This window comes from Plectropomus leopardus, chromosome 2, assembly GCF_026936395.1.
Source record: "Plectropomus leopardus strain MGB_pleo_1.0 chromosome 2, ASM2693639v1, whole genome shotgun sequence".
NCBI lineage: Eukaryota > Metazoa > Chordata > Actinopteri > Perciformes > Serranidae > Plectropomus > Plectropomus leopardus.
Window position 1 is genome coordinate 25526325 of NC_142177.1, and position 17645 is coordinate 25543969.

A 17645-nucleotide genomic window follows, 5' to 3' on the forward strand; every position below is an offset into this window, starting at 1 on the left:
AGTTGCAGAACGCCTTATGAAGACACTTAATGTTGTTTTTTCCTTTAATTTGTCAATGTAAAGGAGCATGCTTTTATGCTCATGTCAATATGAAAATAATACTGAATCTGTGTGGTGCACGGGTTCAAACTATGGCTAAAACTAACAACTAAGTTCATTGTCAATTAATGTGTTAAAAAAGTGTCAGAAAGTTGTGATTGTTGCCATGAACTCAAAGTTACATTGTCGAATGCTTTCCAACCAATGGTCCAAAACCCCCCAAAAGCACAAATCCACACATTAGACAGACTGGAAACAGAAAATCTTTTGAATATTCCCTCAATAACAATTTATATAGTTGTGTGTGCATGTGTATGTGTTTGCAATAAAAGTTTAAAAAACACAGAGGTGACAGAATAGATCCCACCAAAAGATTTATGGTTAGAAACAAACAGAAAGTGTGAGAGTAGAGCAACTATTAGTGGTATTTAAATATTAAAGACCTTGTCAGATGTCACACAAACACTCACACACACACACAAAGGGGACAAGGTGTCACTGGCTGGTGGGGGAACCTCAGGGAATGGTTTGGATTTCAACCCCTTTTACTGCTACAGTGTTACTTACATCAACAAGGGCACAGCCAAGGTCCTCTCTCTCTCTTTCTCTCTCTTGTCTTTGCTTTGTCTTATTGATCGCTCTGCTGGAAGTTAAGATCCGCCCTTAGTGATGCTGCCTCGCCTTTACACTTTATTGGAAAACTAGAATAGCATAAGGCTCTTAATGAATAATGTATGTAACAGATAATAGAAAATAGACATGGTGTGATACTACACCAGTGTGAGCAATAAGGTTGATAAAAGTAAAAGTAAGTTCCTGTGATCATGGAAAACCTGGAAAAGTAATAGAGTTAGTAAAAATTGTTGAAAGTTTTGGAAAAGTCATGAACTCTTGTTGTGTATAATTAACTTTTTGTAGTAATCTTCTGTGAATAACATTCCACGTAATTTACCATAACAGCAAATTTATTTTCTGTATCTGACAACGTAACGCAGCTCTCATATGCACCGGCATGCAACAATATTTTGTTTACCATCTATCCCTGCATGTATGCCAGCTAGCTGAAATTAAGTTTCAATACAGTTATATGCTTGAAGAACACTGGGCAATTGAGGCAAGAAAATTATTATCATGGGTCCTTGAAAATCATGAAAAAGTATTTAAATTTCGTCCATGTAAATGAGTGTGAATTCTCGTCCTTTGATATTGCTCAGATACCGTGTATTTAAAGATTGTATTTAAAGAAAGTCATAAAAAAGATCTACAATCAGATTTTCAGCACATGGTATTACTATTAACATTCTTACAAATGTGTTGGTATGTGTTCAGTTGCGTTTTCTGTACCAGTGCTGTGTACAGGTTTTTCATTTTTGAAAGAAGATTTAAAAACTTTTTTGTAGGACTTAGTTTCTTTTTGCTGTGGTATCTAAAAGTATCAAGTATCTACTGGTATTAATACAGCATTAACTAGTAATACTATCTAGGAATCTTATTAACTCTGAACTACTAAGCAAATCTCAGACCATAGTACGTAAAGCACAAAATACTTAATTATAACTGATATGAAGAAAATACAATGGTATGGTACTCATGTACATATTTTACAATGTACTTTTTTACTGTCTTCCTTTTTTCTGTGTCTTCCTTCAATGGCAAACACATGGACAGTTTTAGTTTTCTCATTGAAACTTAATTTACAAAAATGTTCCCCCAGCCACTCTGTAATAGCAAACTATGAGTTAGATTCTTTGCAGTCGACTTCTGCCCACTATTTGCAAGTAAGTGTTTAAGCAGCATATGTAAGGGCTGTTTTTTAACACACTGCCTTCACACTGACTTAAGCAGTGTAAGTGCTTTTAATGTCTTTTAAATCACCTCTTTTCTTTATCCATGCACCCTTAGGGGCTCCTTTTCTCCTTCTCTGTCTGACTATGCCTTTCTCTCTCGCTGCTGTGATGCAGGATTGTAAATTGATTTTAATAGCTCCTCCACTTGACAGCTGTTATTACATACGAGCCTCAAAGGGTGATTAGAAAATGGGCAGTTGGATCATGGGGGGGGGGGGTGATAAGTGCAATGCATGAAGCGTATTCTCTGCTTCTGAGAACCACAGTTCTTATAAAATCCCACTGAACCCTTTTCCCTTGGAAATATGTGTTTTTTCAAATACAGCTTTCTAAGTCTTCAGCATTTACCTCACATCTGCCTTAAAAAGAGGTGCAAAATGGTTCAGCTGTTTGTATCGGCTCTCTGTCTTTTAAAAAATATGCGGCACAGGGACACGTTTTTAGGTGATGTGCATTTATACAGTTACCAGCATTTCATAATAGTATCATGTCAATAGTACGGATATCAACAGTGAACCGCATCAGTTAACTGCCAAGGTTTACTTGACCAGTTACACGTCGTTGTAGAGGTTAATTATGTTGTAATTGTGTTGTAATTTTGTTGTGTCAATGCAAATGTTAGCTTCCACTCAATCTGGGTGGTGCGCAGTGCAGAGCAGCCAAGAAGTCAATAGAGACTTGAGTTTGGGAAGTGGGCATGGTTCCACATGTAAACTTGGCTTACTGGCTGTCTGTCAGCAAAGCCAACATAAAATAAAATTAATTTCAAAATGTGTACATCACAAAACATCAAAATTTTCCCCACGTCTAAATGAATTGCACTTTGAAATGCAGCATCGGACTAAAAGGAAAGGCCTTTTTGCACTTCACGTCTCTTTTTTTTTCCCTCAAAAATTTAATGTTATTAAATAAACAGTTATTGTGACCGGTTAACAGGTATCTGCCTTTGAAAAGCAAAATTACCACAAACGGCTATCCTTGCTTAATAGACATTGCAAAAATGATAAAATTGGTCTCAATCTTTCCTGCGATGATAATGATGCCATTTTTAACATGTTAAGAAAATGCATACTCAGTATCTCAGTGGCTGAGAAGATTAAAATAAGAGCTAAGATTTTGTATAATGTAGAAAAAAATATATAAAATATGAAAATATTAGATTTAGCTGATGGTGTAAACAGAAGCATGTCAAAACCTGGTTGAGTTTGACCTTTTAAGTCTTTTGTTGACTGCTGGATGTTAAACAATTTACTAATGTCGCTGTTACAATGAAGGCTTGTTGTTCAGTGGCTGGCATGACATCCTCAAGGATCACTCAGCTTTAATTGAAACATTGAGTCATAAAAAATTAAAATGACTGAAACAACAATAATACATGCTATTTTGGCAAATAACTTCACACATTACTTAATTACTGTGAATACCAAATATATATTTTGATTGCTTCTAGCACTCAAAAACTGTTCTAATAATATATATTTACAGTTAACAAGGTATGCCCACACATACACACACACACACACACACACACACACACACACACACACACACACACACACACACACACACACACACATTAACCTCATTAACCTGACTGGCAATGACATTTCTTTTATCTTGTTTTATAAGTTGTCATATGCCAGTTGTTGCAGTTAAAGTAATGGTAGAAGCTGCACCTGGAAGTGCCAGCTTCCTAGATTTTCTTTTTCATGTATTATTTATCGATTCATAATTTATTATTAATACAGGCCCCTTTCATCTCTCATAAACTGCCGCAAGTCTCAGACACGTGTTGCCTAAGAGGAGGAAGCAGAGGGGAAAAAAATGTCACCAGCTCGCCTAAATGTGGTTGTTTCTTTCTCTTGGAAAGAGCACTCAAAGGCTTTACAAGTTTAAAGGAAGAGTAAAGAACAAAAGGGAGTGACTCTAAGCAGGTCTGAATGATTATTCGAATTCAAAATGACATCACAATGTAATATAACGCAATTTTCAAACGGTAAAAGCTGCAATAAAACACAGGAATCACCTGACACTGTGAAGCTTCTCAAGCATGCATGCCGTCCTACGCTCCATGTGACATTATGTAAATGAGAATAAATAAAGAAAACAACTTGTTTTTTGTGTTTGCGTATGATGATTGCATGGTTAAAAAGCCATTTACCAAGTTGGCTGAATACCACATGACAGGCATCATTATTGTTTAGATGCTTTGTAGAGTCAGGTAATGAGATTTGTTATTTTTGGTTTTTCTGCACTTTAGTTTGTGTGATTTGTTACTGTAGCTGACTGGAGAAGATTCATGCTAACAATTAAATTAAAGAGAATCACAAAATGTGAATATTATCATCCTTTTTACACTCAAGGTTACACTTCATATGGACGAATTGGAATCTTAAAGGGTGGCAATTGCACATCCAAAACCCCATGTAACATGGAAAATACACTGTATAAAACAATACAGTTCAACGCCACCACAGACTATATGCTCTGTGACAATAGCTGAATCAGTACTTGAAACAACTGCATAAACTATTGGTTTGTGAACTCCCATTTAGAAGCCTTGAGTGAGCATATTTGGACAAGAAGGTTGAGCTGGGGAGGAGCGAGGGTTAGATCTGACTCACAGACTTTGGACACGCCTTGCAGACAGCCTGCCACTCAGAGCAGCCACTCCCTTAATTGTGCACAACTTAAAGCCTGTAGGTCCATTTTCTTGAACAGGGAAATTAGCCATGGAGAGGAAAACCATTTCTTGTTCCATGTATATTTCTGCTGTAAAGCCCTTTGAGGCAAACTGTGATTTGTGATGATGGGCTTTATAAATAAAATTGACTTGACTTAAAGTTGGGAATTTTAACATGGGGGTCTATGGGGACTGACTCCATTTTGGAGCCAGCATCAAGTGGCCATTGGAGGAACTGCAGTTCTTGTCACTTATGTGGTCATTTTTCAGCCCAAGAGATCACCTCTTGGTTTTTATGTGCTTGTATGTGGAGCTCATGAGATGCCACGGAGAGAAAAAAGAAAGAATTTGAGGCCATGTTTATCGAAATCAAGAGCTCAAGATGCTATTGCATGGCTTCAAAAACGTGGCCTTGCTTTACTATCATGTTGCCTCAAGATTGGTTAATTAATTCCATTATTTAGTTAAGTCATGTGCTTAAGATGTAATTCATTCCCTCATTTTGGTTAACTTGTGGACTCAGATTAGACAGGCTAATCATATCTCATTCCAGCTGCCACCTAAGGTACTTGTCTTTGGTTGATATAGAGGCTCTTTCATTAAGCATTTCTTTAGCTTGGGGATGAGTTATCAAAACATGTTGACAACACTTGCTTTGTGAGGGATTATTGTTAGTAAAAGGCAGTTATCAAGGATATTGAAAGCTTGTGGATTATATCTTCGACAATATGCTGACTTGGCAGATGCTATTGTCTTTAACATCTCTGAAGTTAGTTTCAAGTTGGATATTTGACAGACATTCACTCCAGACCCCACATGTCTTCTCTTTTTCACACCATGTTGGCAGTAGGAGGACTGTTAGATCACCTCCCGGATCCTCGCGTTTAACTGCTGGAGGCTGACTTAGGGACTATCATGGTGCTCTTGAGTGCACAAATTAACCAAAAGGAGGAAATAAATTCGTTAAAATGAGGGAGTGAATAGACCAAAACAAGGGAATATATTAACCAAAATGAGGAAACTAATCAAAATGAGGATGCGAAATGTATCTCAAGGCCACACAATAGCATCTCATGTGCTCAGTTCAGTGAAACATGGCATTTATTTTTTATTTTTTTCCCTCCATGATATCTCCCAGGTTCAGTACTTGTAAAACAATCACGTGTGTAAATATTAAATTACATGTTTTATTTTTCCCAGCCAGTACAGTGGTAGATACCCATTTAAACTGATCATATTAATAGAAAGCCACAGGTCTGTTTAAGAGATAATGGTCTCATGAGGCTTGTGATACAGAGGCTGGTCTGGAAAGCGGGCAAGACTACAGCCCTCTAGTCTGCATTTTAAATCGTCTAATGTGGCCTGGGTGTTAAAACCATCCCTCCTTGGTTACCCAAATATCCAGCGTTACACACAACTGCCTTTGCTATGATTCATTTCACCAGGAAGAAATTGACTAATGAGACAGTAATGCTGTGTTTATTCATACAGATGCAAAGGCCACCCATGGCTGCTGCCCTCTCAGAGTCAAATCCACAGGGATTTCATAAGGAGCTAATTTGATATACTGATCCTTTAATGTACTTGGATGCGAAGCTCCATGATAATTTGCCAGTGTTGGGCGTTCTGCCAGGAACATGTAGGCCTATTTGTTAAATACAATAAGCCAATTTTAAAATGAGGTCTCTCCACCTAAACATTGAGTGCGTGTGTGGTTTAGTCAGGCTGTCTCCGTGCTCGATGCAGCTGAGCAAATCTTTATGTGCCGCTGTTTCGGCATGTGAGAATAGATGTATCAGTGTGTGTGTGTGTGTGTGCGCGTGAGTGAGTGAGTGCCAACCATTGCTGACAGGCAGATCAGCTCTCTCTGATCACATCCGCACTAATCCCTCCATCCATCCCCTCCTCAACCCCCTCCCCCCTTCCTGTCTCTAGCTTCACATCTGGGTCTTTCTCCCGCTCACGTGTGCAGACAGACGAGCCGCACACTCACAGCAGGCTTCCCTTCACATCTCAGCACACACACACACACACACACACACACACACACACACACACACACACACACACACACACATCACTGCACAGCTCAGCTTTAGGATGTGAATCAGAGAGCAGGGAGGGTGTTCTGAGACTGCAGTAACTGTATGAACTTCTATCTCTTTCACCATTATTTTATTCATTTCACAGGCTGCTGTAACTGTGCTACAGCAGACCAAACTTTACAGGCACTCTCCTTAATTAAAGACTCAACAAGCAGTGAAATAATACACAAGGATATATTTAACACCTCAGAGTGCTTAAAATTGCAGTTTTCCTATACTGTTTGGGTGATGTGTGTTCATCATAAAGGTGCTGCTATGGAAAGGCAGGTGGTATTGTTCTGACAGTGGGAGTTGAATGCATTTGACAGCAGGGGATAGAGGGAAAGGCAGGGGGTGTGACGAGGGAGCGCTGAAGACAAGACAGCAATGGAGTTAAAGAGAGCCCTAATGGTCTAGTGGAGCGAGAGAACATCAGTGAGAGGGAGACGGAAAGGTAGGAAAGTGTGGAAAAACAAGGTGAGAACGTGAGTGAGCCAGACAACAGACAACATGAGCACACTGGAGACAAAAAAAAAGAAGGTCGAGATGGAAATAATGACAATTTGAGAGCCATTAACAGAAACCTGTTCATCCTACAGATTATCTCAGTGAATCAACTTCCAATATTTTCATAACAGCAGTGAATGGAAAGCGCGTCAAGTCACATTTTCTCTTTGCAACTTTCTGAAAATTTGTTGTATAGCTTGCCCTTGATTTCGGATGAAAGCTTGACTTATTTCTGAGATTTATGGGATATGTGTAGGGCTGCAATTAAAGATTATTTTCATTGTCAATTAATATTTTCGTTTCTAGTCTTGTTTGGTCCCAAACCAAAAGATATTCAGTTTACTGTCATTAAGGAGTAAAGGATCCAGAAAGTATTCACATTTAAGAAACTGCAATTTTGACTTTCACTTTGTCTTTAGTTAGACAACATGAGCACATTGGAGACTAAGAAAAGGTCGAGATGGAAATTTTGAGAGCCGTTAACAGAAACCTGTTCAGCCTCAAAGAAAGAGAGTGAAATGAAAAAGAGAAGGGGGACATGAGACATATGGAAAAAAAAGGTGCAGACAAAAGATTAACAGGGAGAGAAACGGGGTTATATAAAAAGAAGAGTAGGGGAAGCAGTCAGACAGAAATGGAAAATGAGAGTGCGAAGTTGACTAAGAAGCATTAATAAAAGGGTTTAGTAAGAAACACCCTCCCTCATTGATTCTGCAAGCTATAGCCGAGGCCAGAAGCATAAGTCAGAGCTGAGTCACATCACAGGCTTCATTCATCAGAAAGCATCACTTACAGTTTGTCATGAAATTGTTTGCTCCACTGTAATTAACTGAGATGTCAACAGATGATGAAAAGATTTGTCTACATCTTATGGTTATAGTATGAGACACACCCACACTCAAGCTTTACCTATTCAATCAAAGAGAGAGATATTGTTTATTTTTCATTTTAATTAGCCTTAGAAGATGGATTGTCTTTTGGGTCTGTGGAGGTTTTCTGTTTTCACACGATACAACAATGTGTGGATGCTGAATAGTGCTTCTTCTGTGGCAGAATGAGATCTGTTGTTGCCAGCTGTGCAAGCAGTAATGTGAAAGAGGGCGGCCTGGATGATTGGCATTAATTTAAAGTAAAAAACAGACATTATCCTTTAACAGACAACTCTTAGGCATGTTTTAATAGGGACAGCTGGTGTCAACACACAATGTACTCCTGGGTCCATGTTGTTGGTAATTACGGTATACTATTTGTCTTTTCCTGTAGATAAGTGGGCGCAACATTACATTTTGCTGTATCAGCCTGAAGTGCCAAATCTGATTTGGGTACATCCCTACAGTAGGAAACCATACAGCTAAATGAACATGGAGAATATTTACTTGCAATTTTGCTGAATGATACTGCAATTGTGATTTAAACTGCACTATTTTTATACATTAAATTGCAGGCCTGTATTTGTGGTCTATATTTTTAATAATATGAATGCACAGCGATGCAGTTGCCTGTTGTTCAGGACCTCCACGGATTTTTGTTTTCAAGCAACCAAATGAAGCACACATTTATTAAGAAATTACATCGACTTGACTATTCAGTAATATTTGAAAGTTACCAGCTATGGAAGGAGTTACGGAAATAGTGACAAACTGCTAGTAAATTATGTCTGACAGTGTTTTGACATCATATTCACAACCCCAAATGCTGCTGTTGACAGCTCTGCACTGTAGCTGCTTGAGCCAACAGAGACTGACAGGACAGAATGTGTCGCCACTCTGAATCCCAACATCCCAATTGAGAGCTTTTAAGATGATAATCTTAAATCAATGATGCTGTTGTTGAGTAGAAGTTTATTGGGGGTCTGTCTTTTGCATTTGACAACTACAAAGCTACCTGAAATCTCATGGACTTAGATTGTGTATGTTGGAAGAGACATGGCACTGTTGATCTTTTATAAGCAGCGTTAACACACAAAACGATCTTTCAACAATACGCACAGACACAGGAATGCATCATTTTTACAACAAACTTTTGGACTTTTCGTGGTGGGAAAAGCACAGGTGTTGCTTTAACAATCAATCTTTTCTATTAAATCGTCCCTGCAAGTTATGACAGTGTGATAGTAAGCCCATGTTTACAAAGCTAAATAGAATTCAGCCATCATTAAAGGAACAGTTCACCTAAAAATGAAAATTCAGTCATTAAAACATTACAAACGTTAAAAAAATACATAATAAAACCACAAAGTGACTCCATGCTGCTCGTCTGAAGTAATCCAAGTGTCCTGAAGCCCCACAAGCCAAGTTGTTTTGAAGAACATGACTGGATTCATGTCTTTAGCCTTGTTGTAGCCTGTAGCCTTTAGCACCTACAGTGGGAGCCACGTTCACGTATGTGCGCCAGTGTTTACATGCTACCTGGAACCAACTTGCATAATTAATATTAATTAGCTACAGCTGCGTGTATTTTCCCCAAAACGTTGTCATTATAGCTAGTGATTAAACAGTTTCCAGTTTAAACCTTCACTTGCAACAGCTCAAATGGACAGATCAGGCCCCAAATCAAAAATCTATATTTATCCTGTTACCTGTAGTGCTATGTATCACCTAGATTGATGAATCTACTCACAACAAGGTCTGTGTATTATCTTGAGTAACCAGGTCATGATTTCTGGAAAGAGATATTACTGTTAAATTTTTCAGACTCTCTACAACCAATATCTCCAATGCTCTGCAGCTCATGATGAAACCCTCTAGACTGATAAATAGCTCTACTGGTAAGAGAAAAAAATATGTATTGTTGATTCTTTAAAAAAGTTGTAAGTTATAGTTAAAAGCAGTGTTCCTTAAAATGGCGAGAGAAATGGGCCATTCAGCACTAGGGAGAGCATTTCAAAAATAACAAAACTTTTCTGTTTTGTTGCATTTTGTACCAATGTTGGGGGAAAAAAGTCTTATAAAAGTGTTGGAAAATCCTCTTTCTCCATTAACACTATCCTCAACAGACCTTTCTAATGGCAGACATTTTGAGATGGTGTTACTAAACACAGGTGTAACTAATAACGTTAACGATGGCTCTGTTAGATGTGCCAGCATGAAGTCTGGCACTGGTGCAAGTGCATGAAATGTAGTCATTGTTAATGTTATTAGTTACACCTGTGTTTGACGGGGTACATGTTGAGTGAACGGCATGACTCGTGCTCTTTCTCAACTATAAACTCATACTGTTACTATCGCAGTCATCGCTGTTATTCACACATGAAGCCCAGCTAAATGCAACAAGTCATACAGGGTCGGATATACAACCACGTCCCTGGAGCATTTAGAGTTTCATGATGCATTCAGGGTCATTTGGTAGACTCTTTCTGTTACAAGAGACACTTGAGCTATTAGTGCATCAACCTGATGCCTCTGTATGTGTGAGCTTTCAGGGATTTTTCATGTTTTACTGAAGATCTGCTTAACTGTGTTTAGGATGTCTCCTGAATGTTTATTTGTATGTGATCTGGTTGCGGTCATCCTCTACCAATTTGGCCCTTTTTACCCCCATATCACCACTGAAATTGATTTAGGAACCAGCTGCTGATGCAAAAAAAGTTTTACACATCTGCATGTTTCACTTTTCTGCTCTAAAGTTTCACATGTCAAATCTACTCCTTGTGTATCTGTGTGTGTGTGCGTGTGTGTGTGTGTGTGTGTGTGTGCGTGTGTGTGTGTACGTATGTACGTGTGTGTGTGTGTGCGCGTGCATGCGTTTGTATGTGCGTGTGTGTGTGTGTGTGCATGCATGTAGCGTGATGCATGGTTTTGTACGCAGCTTGCAGGGTGAATTGATGCCTCGCTGTGTCAGATGAGGAGTTTAATTTGGGCCTCAGGAAATTTTCCACTGTTGGTTTTTCCACTCCAGGTGATTCATTAGGAGGGTGGTAAATGTGTGTGCTGTGTTTGCGTGCACACGCGTGTGTACACTTGTGTGGATCAGGATTTTCCCTGGCTCCACGTAATACTATGGCGTTACAGGACGTGCAGTAGAAAATTATATTGTTTTAGCATCAACATATGTACAGGTCACATTGCAAAGAATTGTATGTAATATAGTAAATATAGGGTTCACTTTGCAAAACATTTTCCTGCTATACTGCAAACGACAACTAGAAAATTGTGCTTTTCATGACTAACCTGAAAGAAAAGAAGTTAAGTCATAAAAGCATAATTCAGTCTTATTTGGCAACATTAAGCATGCAGTGAAAAAAAGTGGTGTGAGTTTTCATATTTAACTTGTGCAAAAGATTAAAGACAAAAAACTGTCTAAATCAGGGATTATTGTGTGAAAAAATACCACATTTGGTATTTGGGTTTCTTTCTTTGTTTGTTTTAACAGATAACACCTTTTTTCATGTTTCAGATGTTTCAGCTGGTTGTTTTTGTATCATTGCTTTTCAAGTCTTTAACAGAAACACAATGCAGACATCTCTGTGTATGTGTTACAAGTTCATGCCTGTATGCACATACATCTACTTCCATTTTTTCCTCTTTTCTGCATGAGCGTGTGTGTTTCTGTGGGGACCAGTGCTTGATGTGTTTTTAAGCAGCTGTTTTAATACAAAGCTATAAGTCGTACTCTCAACAAGAGTTAATCCAGTCTTGGTGGAGCTTGTAGGCTCAGCAGAACTGCTCTATTGTCTCCTCTCACTACCCATCTCTCTCTACAGCCTCATTCCCACTGCACAAAAAAGCTAACACCCGCTAACATCTGGCTTTTTAATGCAATGGGAAGGCATACAATTGGCATTCACACCCGGGTCAAATGTCATATGTTTACAGCCTGGTACGAAAAATGGACTCCAAAGCTAATTTCAACATTTATAACAACTGTATGTGCTGTAAGTTTTCCCATAAAATTGACATTAACTACTGGCAGCTGTAGTTGCCAGCATCCTATCTTCATTTTATAGTTTCACTACCATAATTTACTTCAACACTATATTACTGTCAAATTTGTAAACGTATTCTACAGTAGAATGTGAGGTTTACAGTGTAATACTGTAACTAATCTGCAGATTATATGATTATTAATGATGGTTGTATGTGACTTCTGTCCCTCCTTTAGGCCAGCTTCTGGTAAAATGAAAGCAGCCAACTGTCGTTTTGGGCTCAAAAAAGCATCTTTTTATGGTGTTTTACTGTTAGGCCATTTTTTTACAGCAATTTATTACAGTGTGGGGTAATTCTTTTTTATAACTCACTCATTTACATTTTATTAAGCCTTAAAGTTATGCATATTTAAGGGCGGGGCCACTTTTCACTTCAGGATCAAAGTCGGATCCACTCCTCGCTCCTCCACAGCTCCACCCTCTCGTTCAAATATGGTCATTCCAAAAATCCAAGATGGCAACGGCCAAAATGTCCACAAACCAGTGACATCACGGTAGCAATTACCATTATTTTCAGGAAGTTCTTTGTTCTTACCTGCGTACAGTGGCATTGAAGGATTATACTTCGACTATACTGCTCTATTTCAGGATGTCCACTTGTTGAGTCATCTGCATAGTTTTTGTTTACAGAATATTTTGTTTGCTTAATCCAAACAAATATTTTACCACACAGCTAAACTGTAAATCATATTAGCATGAAAACTGAAAGAAAGGGCAGGAAATGAGAAGTTGATCCAGTTCTATTCAAGATTGAAAAATATCTAAATCGCTGAAAGATTACAACTGCACAAGCACAGATGTGCACAGTGTCACAGGTACATTTTTTTTTTTTTTTTTTTGCAAAAAACATGCTGACTGTTTGGGCCATTTCGTCCTTCTGTATTAGAAAATAACTGCTGCTCATCTAGCCGTGCACCATGTAATGTATTGAGATTACACTGAGTACTAAATGTACTGCAAGTTGGTGGCAAATTGCTGAAGGTCAGTGAGTTCCTCTTCTGGCATTTTCTTCCTCAGCAATTGATGCTGTGATCTAATTTTTACATCTTACACTTTCTTGCACATCTGTCTTTCCCTCCACCAACTTGTATTCTTTATTGTAGTGCTTACTGTATCACTTGTTAATCATGTTAATCAAGTTTCAGACAAGGAATGTCACATTTATGTAAATGTCTTTGTGTTAAACTACTTTGAAAGAACTGATACAGAAACAGATGAAATAAATTACATCAAGGAACATCTCAAAGCTCATTGTACATGACTGCAGGGAATCACTGTCCATCGTGTTGTGGCAGTATGTATCACCCCTGTCTGCGGCAAATGTGTGGAGTCAGGGGACAGCTGACAGCTCCGCTCATCTGGCTTCATTTAGGAACAGCACAGTTTGACACTGCGGACCCAAACATGCTTAGTTGAGTGTGAATAGACTTCCTGTTGCGTGGTGATGAGTAAAACAGTTGTTGTCTCCCTCACTGAGAAGGAGATGAGATGTTGACTTGGAACAGATGGACACGCACACGTCTGGTCATACACACACAACCAGACAGAGGTCTGTGGAGACAGACAGAAATATGAAAACACCTATAGATGTGTGCACACAGTTTTTAGTCACATAGAGACATTCTGACGGAGAGATGTGGTCACTGACCTTCATGTGTGTATGTCTCACTGAATTAATCACAGCACAGACAGACTGACAGTTCATGTGTGTGTGTGTGTGTGTGTGTGTGAGAGAGAGAGAAAGAGAGGGTAGACAGTTTCCCTTTTTAGCCTCAATAGCTTTTCTGAGGTTTGTGTAAAAAGCTCCTTTACGGAAACAAAATCAATTTAAGGAAAGTCGGCGCTGATTGGTTTCCAATGTTAGAGTGTGTTTTTCCTTTGCTGTCACAATTCTCTGACAACGTATGAGAAAAGCGAAGATTTGTTAAGGCCTCTACACACTGGTGGATTTTTTTACCCATTATTAATTTGCAGTTCAGTATATATAGTTTCAAACTGTTATTTCTCTCATCAGCAATTTAACACTGAAGTGAATATTATGCAACAAAAAAGCAAACATTTTTTGGGGGTGGAACAAGGTCAATTTTTTCGGAGCTTTTGCACTGCAAATAAAAACCAATCAGTTTATGTGAAATGGACGTCACTTCGCAATATCAAAACACTTGTGGACTTATTGCAACTGTTGCAAATTCATATCCCTGCAATATGAATAATTTTGGTGCAGCTGAGTATTTCAAATTTTCGTGTCATTTATTTGTCATGCCACCTGTGTAAAAATCTTTATGGTGCTAAAAGTCAACTGATTAATATTTTATGGGAAAAAAAGATGAAAAATTAATTTAAAATCAATTCAAAGCCAGCCCTTATTTATACAGTATTCTGTGGTTCTCTTTTAATTATTTCAGATAAAATTGCAAATGTGTAGTCATTTTGTGAAATGTATTGCTTTGGCTTTGTAGCTTTCTTGTCTCCAAGTAATTTAATCTATAAGTGAGCCATGTTTCATATTGCGGAACATTTTACATGTGCATTTATTTATTCATTATTATTTTTATTCATTTGATTCCCCCCTGAACAAACTGTTTAAAACTAGTTAATTTTCAAGTCAAGTGGATTTTATTTTATAACCCTATGATACAACACAGATATGCCTCAGAGGGCTGTACAGTCTGTCCTGCATACGAGGTCCTCTGGTTTAGATGAGGACAAACAGAATAGTACACTCATCTTTACTGTCCACTCATGTGGAAATTTGCCTTCAGCTTTACAGACATATAAACACTTTAAAATTTTACAGACAAAACTTCCTCTCTCATAGGTTAGAATTAATGAGATAAAAACAATAAATAAGTAATAAGTAAGCCAAATGGTTAGTGTGAAAGTGCTAAAATATTAACAGTCACTACATGTATTAAATAGACATCATAAAAAAACAAGCACTCACTTATGCCTAATGAAAGTCATTTATTTAGTAAAACAATAGAGGCTGGAAAAAAAGATTTCTTATGAAGGTGTTTCTTACTGCTGTGGTTTCTCTGTATTGTCTTACTGATGGGAGTTTTTCAAAGCCCAACACTGGTGAAAAAATATGACAAAAGAACATTTTGATGCATAGATGCAAAATGGCACAAGCGCTTCAGCCATTAAGCTCTTCCATTTTTTTTATGTTAAACTTAAATGTTAGGGCAAGTTAATCGGAGTATGGACAGCTTCTTGTAAACAGGAATACTATTTGATTGTTAATTTTTATTATCCATGTAAGCATTTTTGCAAGAATATTGATTTTTTCTGAAAAAAAGGCAAAAAACCAGAGCATGGGGAAGTTGTAACATTTAACAATCTCGTGGAATAAGTAAAAATCATTAAAAGTTTTGGAAAAGGCATGAAATGTTGTTGGTTGTAATGAAATTATACTAATCTATCAGAAAAATCTTACACATAATGTAACTAAGCAGCAGATTTATTTTCTGTAAGCTATTCAGACATGAGGTAGCTCTAATTTGTATCAACTCCAAGCTGCACAATAAATCGTTTCAGCAACCACATTGTGATGCCAAGTAGTCACATCGAAAGACGTGCCATGTCAAGTAAGGCAAAATATGCAAACAACTTATTTGCTGCTTGATACAAAAGGAAAGCTCGCCATTTCTCATTTTCTACGACTAATAGTGTCCAAGCTTTCCCCTTCAAGACAGGTTATGTGTACATTTGATGCAATGTGTGGCATTCGTTATGGGGAGTGAGAGTGTGTGCGTGCGTGCATGTGTGCGTGCATGTGTGCGTGTGTGTGTAGAACAGCACTGTAACCAACAAGCAAAACACAGAGGCAGTGAAGGTGACACACACACACTCTTTCAAAATGGAAAAGTCACTGAAAAGTTTCGAATTCTGTCCATGAAAATGCTTGGGAACCCTTATATTTGTGTATGCTAAAGTAGTTACTACCTCTGCACTACACATTATGTTTTGTGGATTACACCATAAACCATCTGACTTTTTCTGACTAACAGCTCCTCACCCTCCTTGCTCTCTGTTTTCAGACTTCTGAACCATCAGAACATTTCAACGGACAGGACTCCCGCGCTCAGAGCAGCAGTCACAGTGGCAGCCACAGCAGAGCGACTCATTCCCAAACCTATAGACACCTCAGCACCAGCACTGCCTCCACCCACCAGACACAGACCCGGGCTTCACCCCAGGTTCAAACACATTCCCAAGCCTCAGACGGAGGGGTCCCCCCTGGTCTCACCAGCACCCTTGAACACATCATAGGTCAGCTGGATATTCTCACTCAGGTAAGCAGAAAATGTGTCAACGTCTCATGACAAACAGCATGCGTTGTACTTTGGCTGTGCCGCCCACTCACTCTGTTCAGAACAAAAGCTTCCTGAGATAGTTTCAGCAACACAGACACAAATGCATGTACATATATAAAAACAACCTCTTCTGTTCTGTTTGTTAATGCTTTAGAGTGGCACATTGGCTCTACAAAGGTGTGTCTTTATCCCTCACTTTCATTGTTACATCTCAGTGTTTCATTGACAGCCGTCCTCTACAAACACAAACACTGATTCTTTCCATGACGAGTTGCCCAGGACAAAAGATACATTACTATTAGAGCTGCCCCTTTAAAGTCAGAAAGTAGAATCATCAGTCATAAACCCCTCAGTCCACTGAGATGGCTTCAAGTCAAACAGGCGTTTTTGTTTTTCTAGTCAGTGTGCTGTGCAGCGTGCTTCTGGAGTCATTGCCACAGAAACTCAGATTCAGAAAACTCAACAGTCGGTCATGACAGAAAATCGTCTTAGACATGGCTCAGCATACATTGCAAAACATACTCGGACCATAAACATATAGTATGTGTTCCTAAAAAACAGAACAAATTCCTAATACAATAACTTAAACAGAGTAAATATCACAATATACTACTGCGTGCAAAGTGGCATAGTGTTTATGTTGATGTATGGATCATTACCTTTTATTTAAGATGTTTACGGCAATTGCAATGAAGGAGTTTTTGTAAGTGTTTTTCTTGGCCAAGGAGACTAACCTGAAGGTAGTAGCTGGAAAGACTTATGCAGAGGGTGAGTGGGATCTTTTATAATGTGATTAGTTTTTCTGTCAGTATGAAGTACTGACAATGGAGTTCTGGTTTTACCAGTTATTTTACTTGCTTGGTTAATTGTCCAGGAAAGTTTTGATTAATTCTTAACAGTGATGAAGTTGATCAGGATGAGCTGTTAAAAGTGAGCAGGGAATGAGCACTCTTGACTTTCACGATACTCTTTGATACACTGAGCTGCGTACATGCTGCAGCTGCACAGAGGAAGAGACACTCTTCAAAATAAGGCTCTGTGATAACATTATCGTCTCTCTTCTGCTAAGTGGTGAATTTACAGCTCATGGCAAATTAAAATGATATATTTTTTGGCTTTTGTTTGATATTTAGAGTCAAAAAAAAAATGTTGCACATTTGTGACCCATCATTTGTGCCGTTAGCTTGTTTACTATAACACATGAATACATCTAACAATGGGGGTAAACTTACTCTCACATAGACA

At 38.3% G+C, this 17645-nt stretch overlaps 1 protein-coding gene across 1 annotated transcript in view; it reads left to right on the forward strand.

Annotated features, from left to right (window-relative positions):
* Nucleotides 1-17645, forward strand: part of poc1a (POC1 centriolar protein A) — a 53581-nt gene that overhangs the window by 20258 nt on the left and 15678 nt on the right. Inside the window, exon 10 of the mRNA XM_042496727.2 lies at nt 16125-16379. Coding sequence (XP_042352661.2) covers nt 16125-16379 — 255 coding nt within the window. The remainder of the gene's footprint in view (nt 1-16124; nt 16380-17645) is intronic.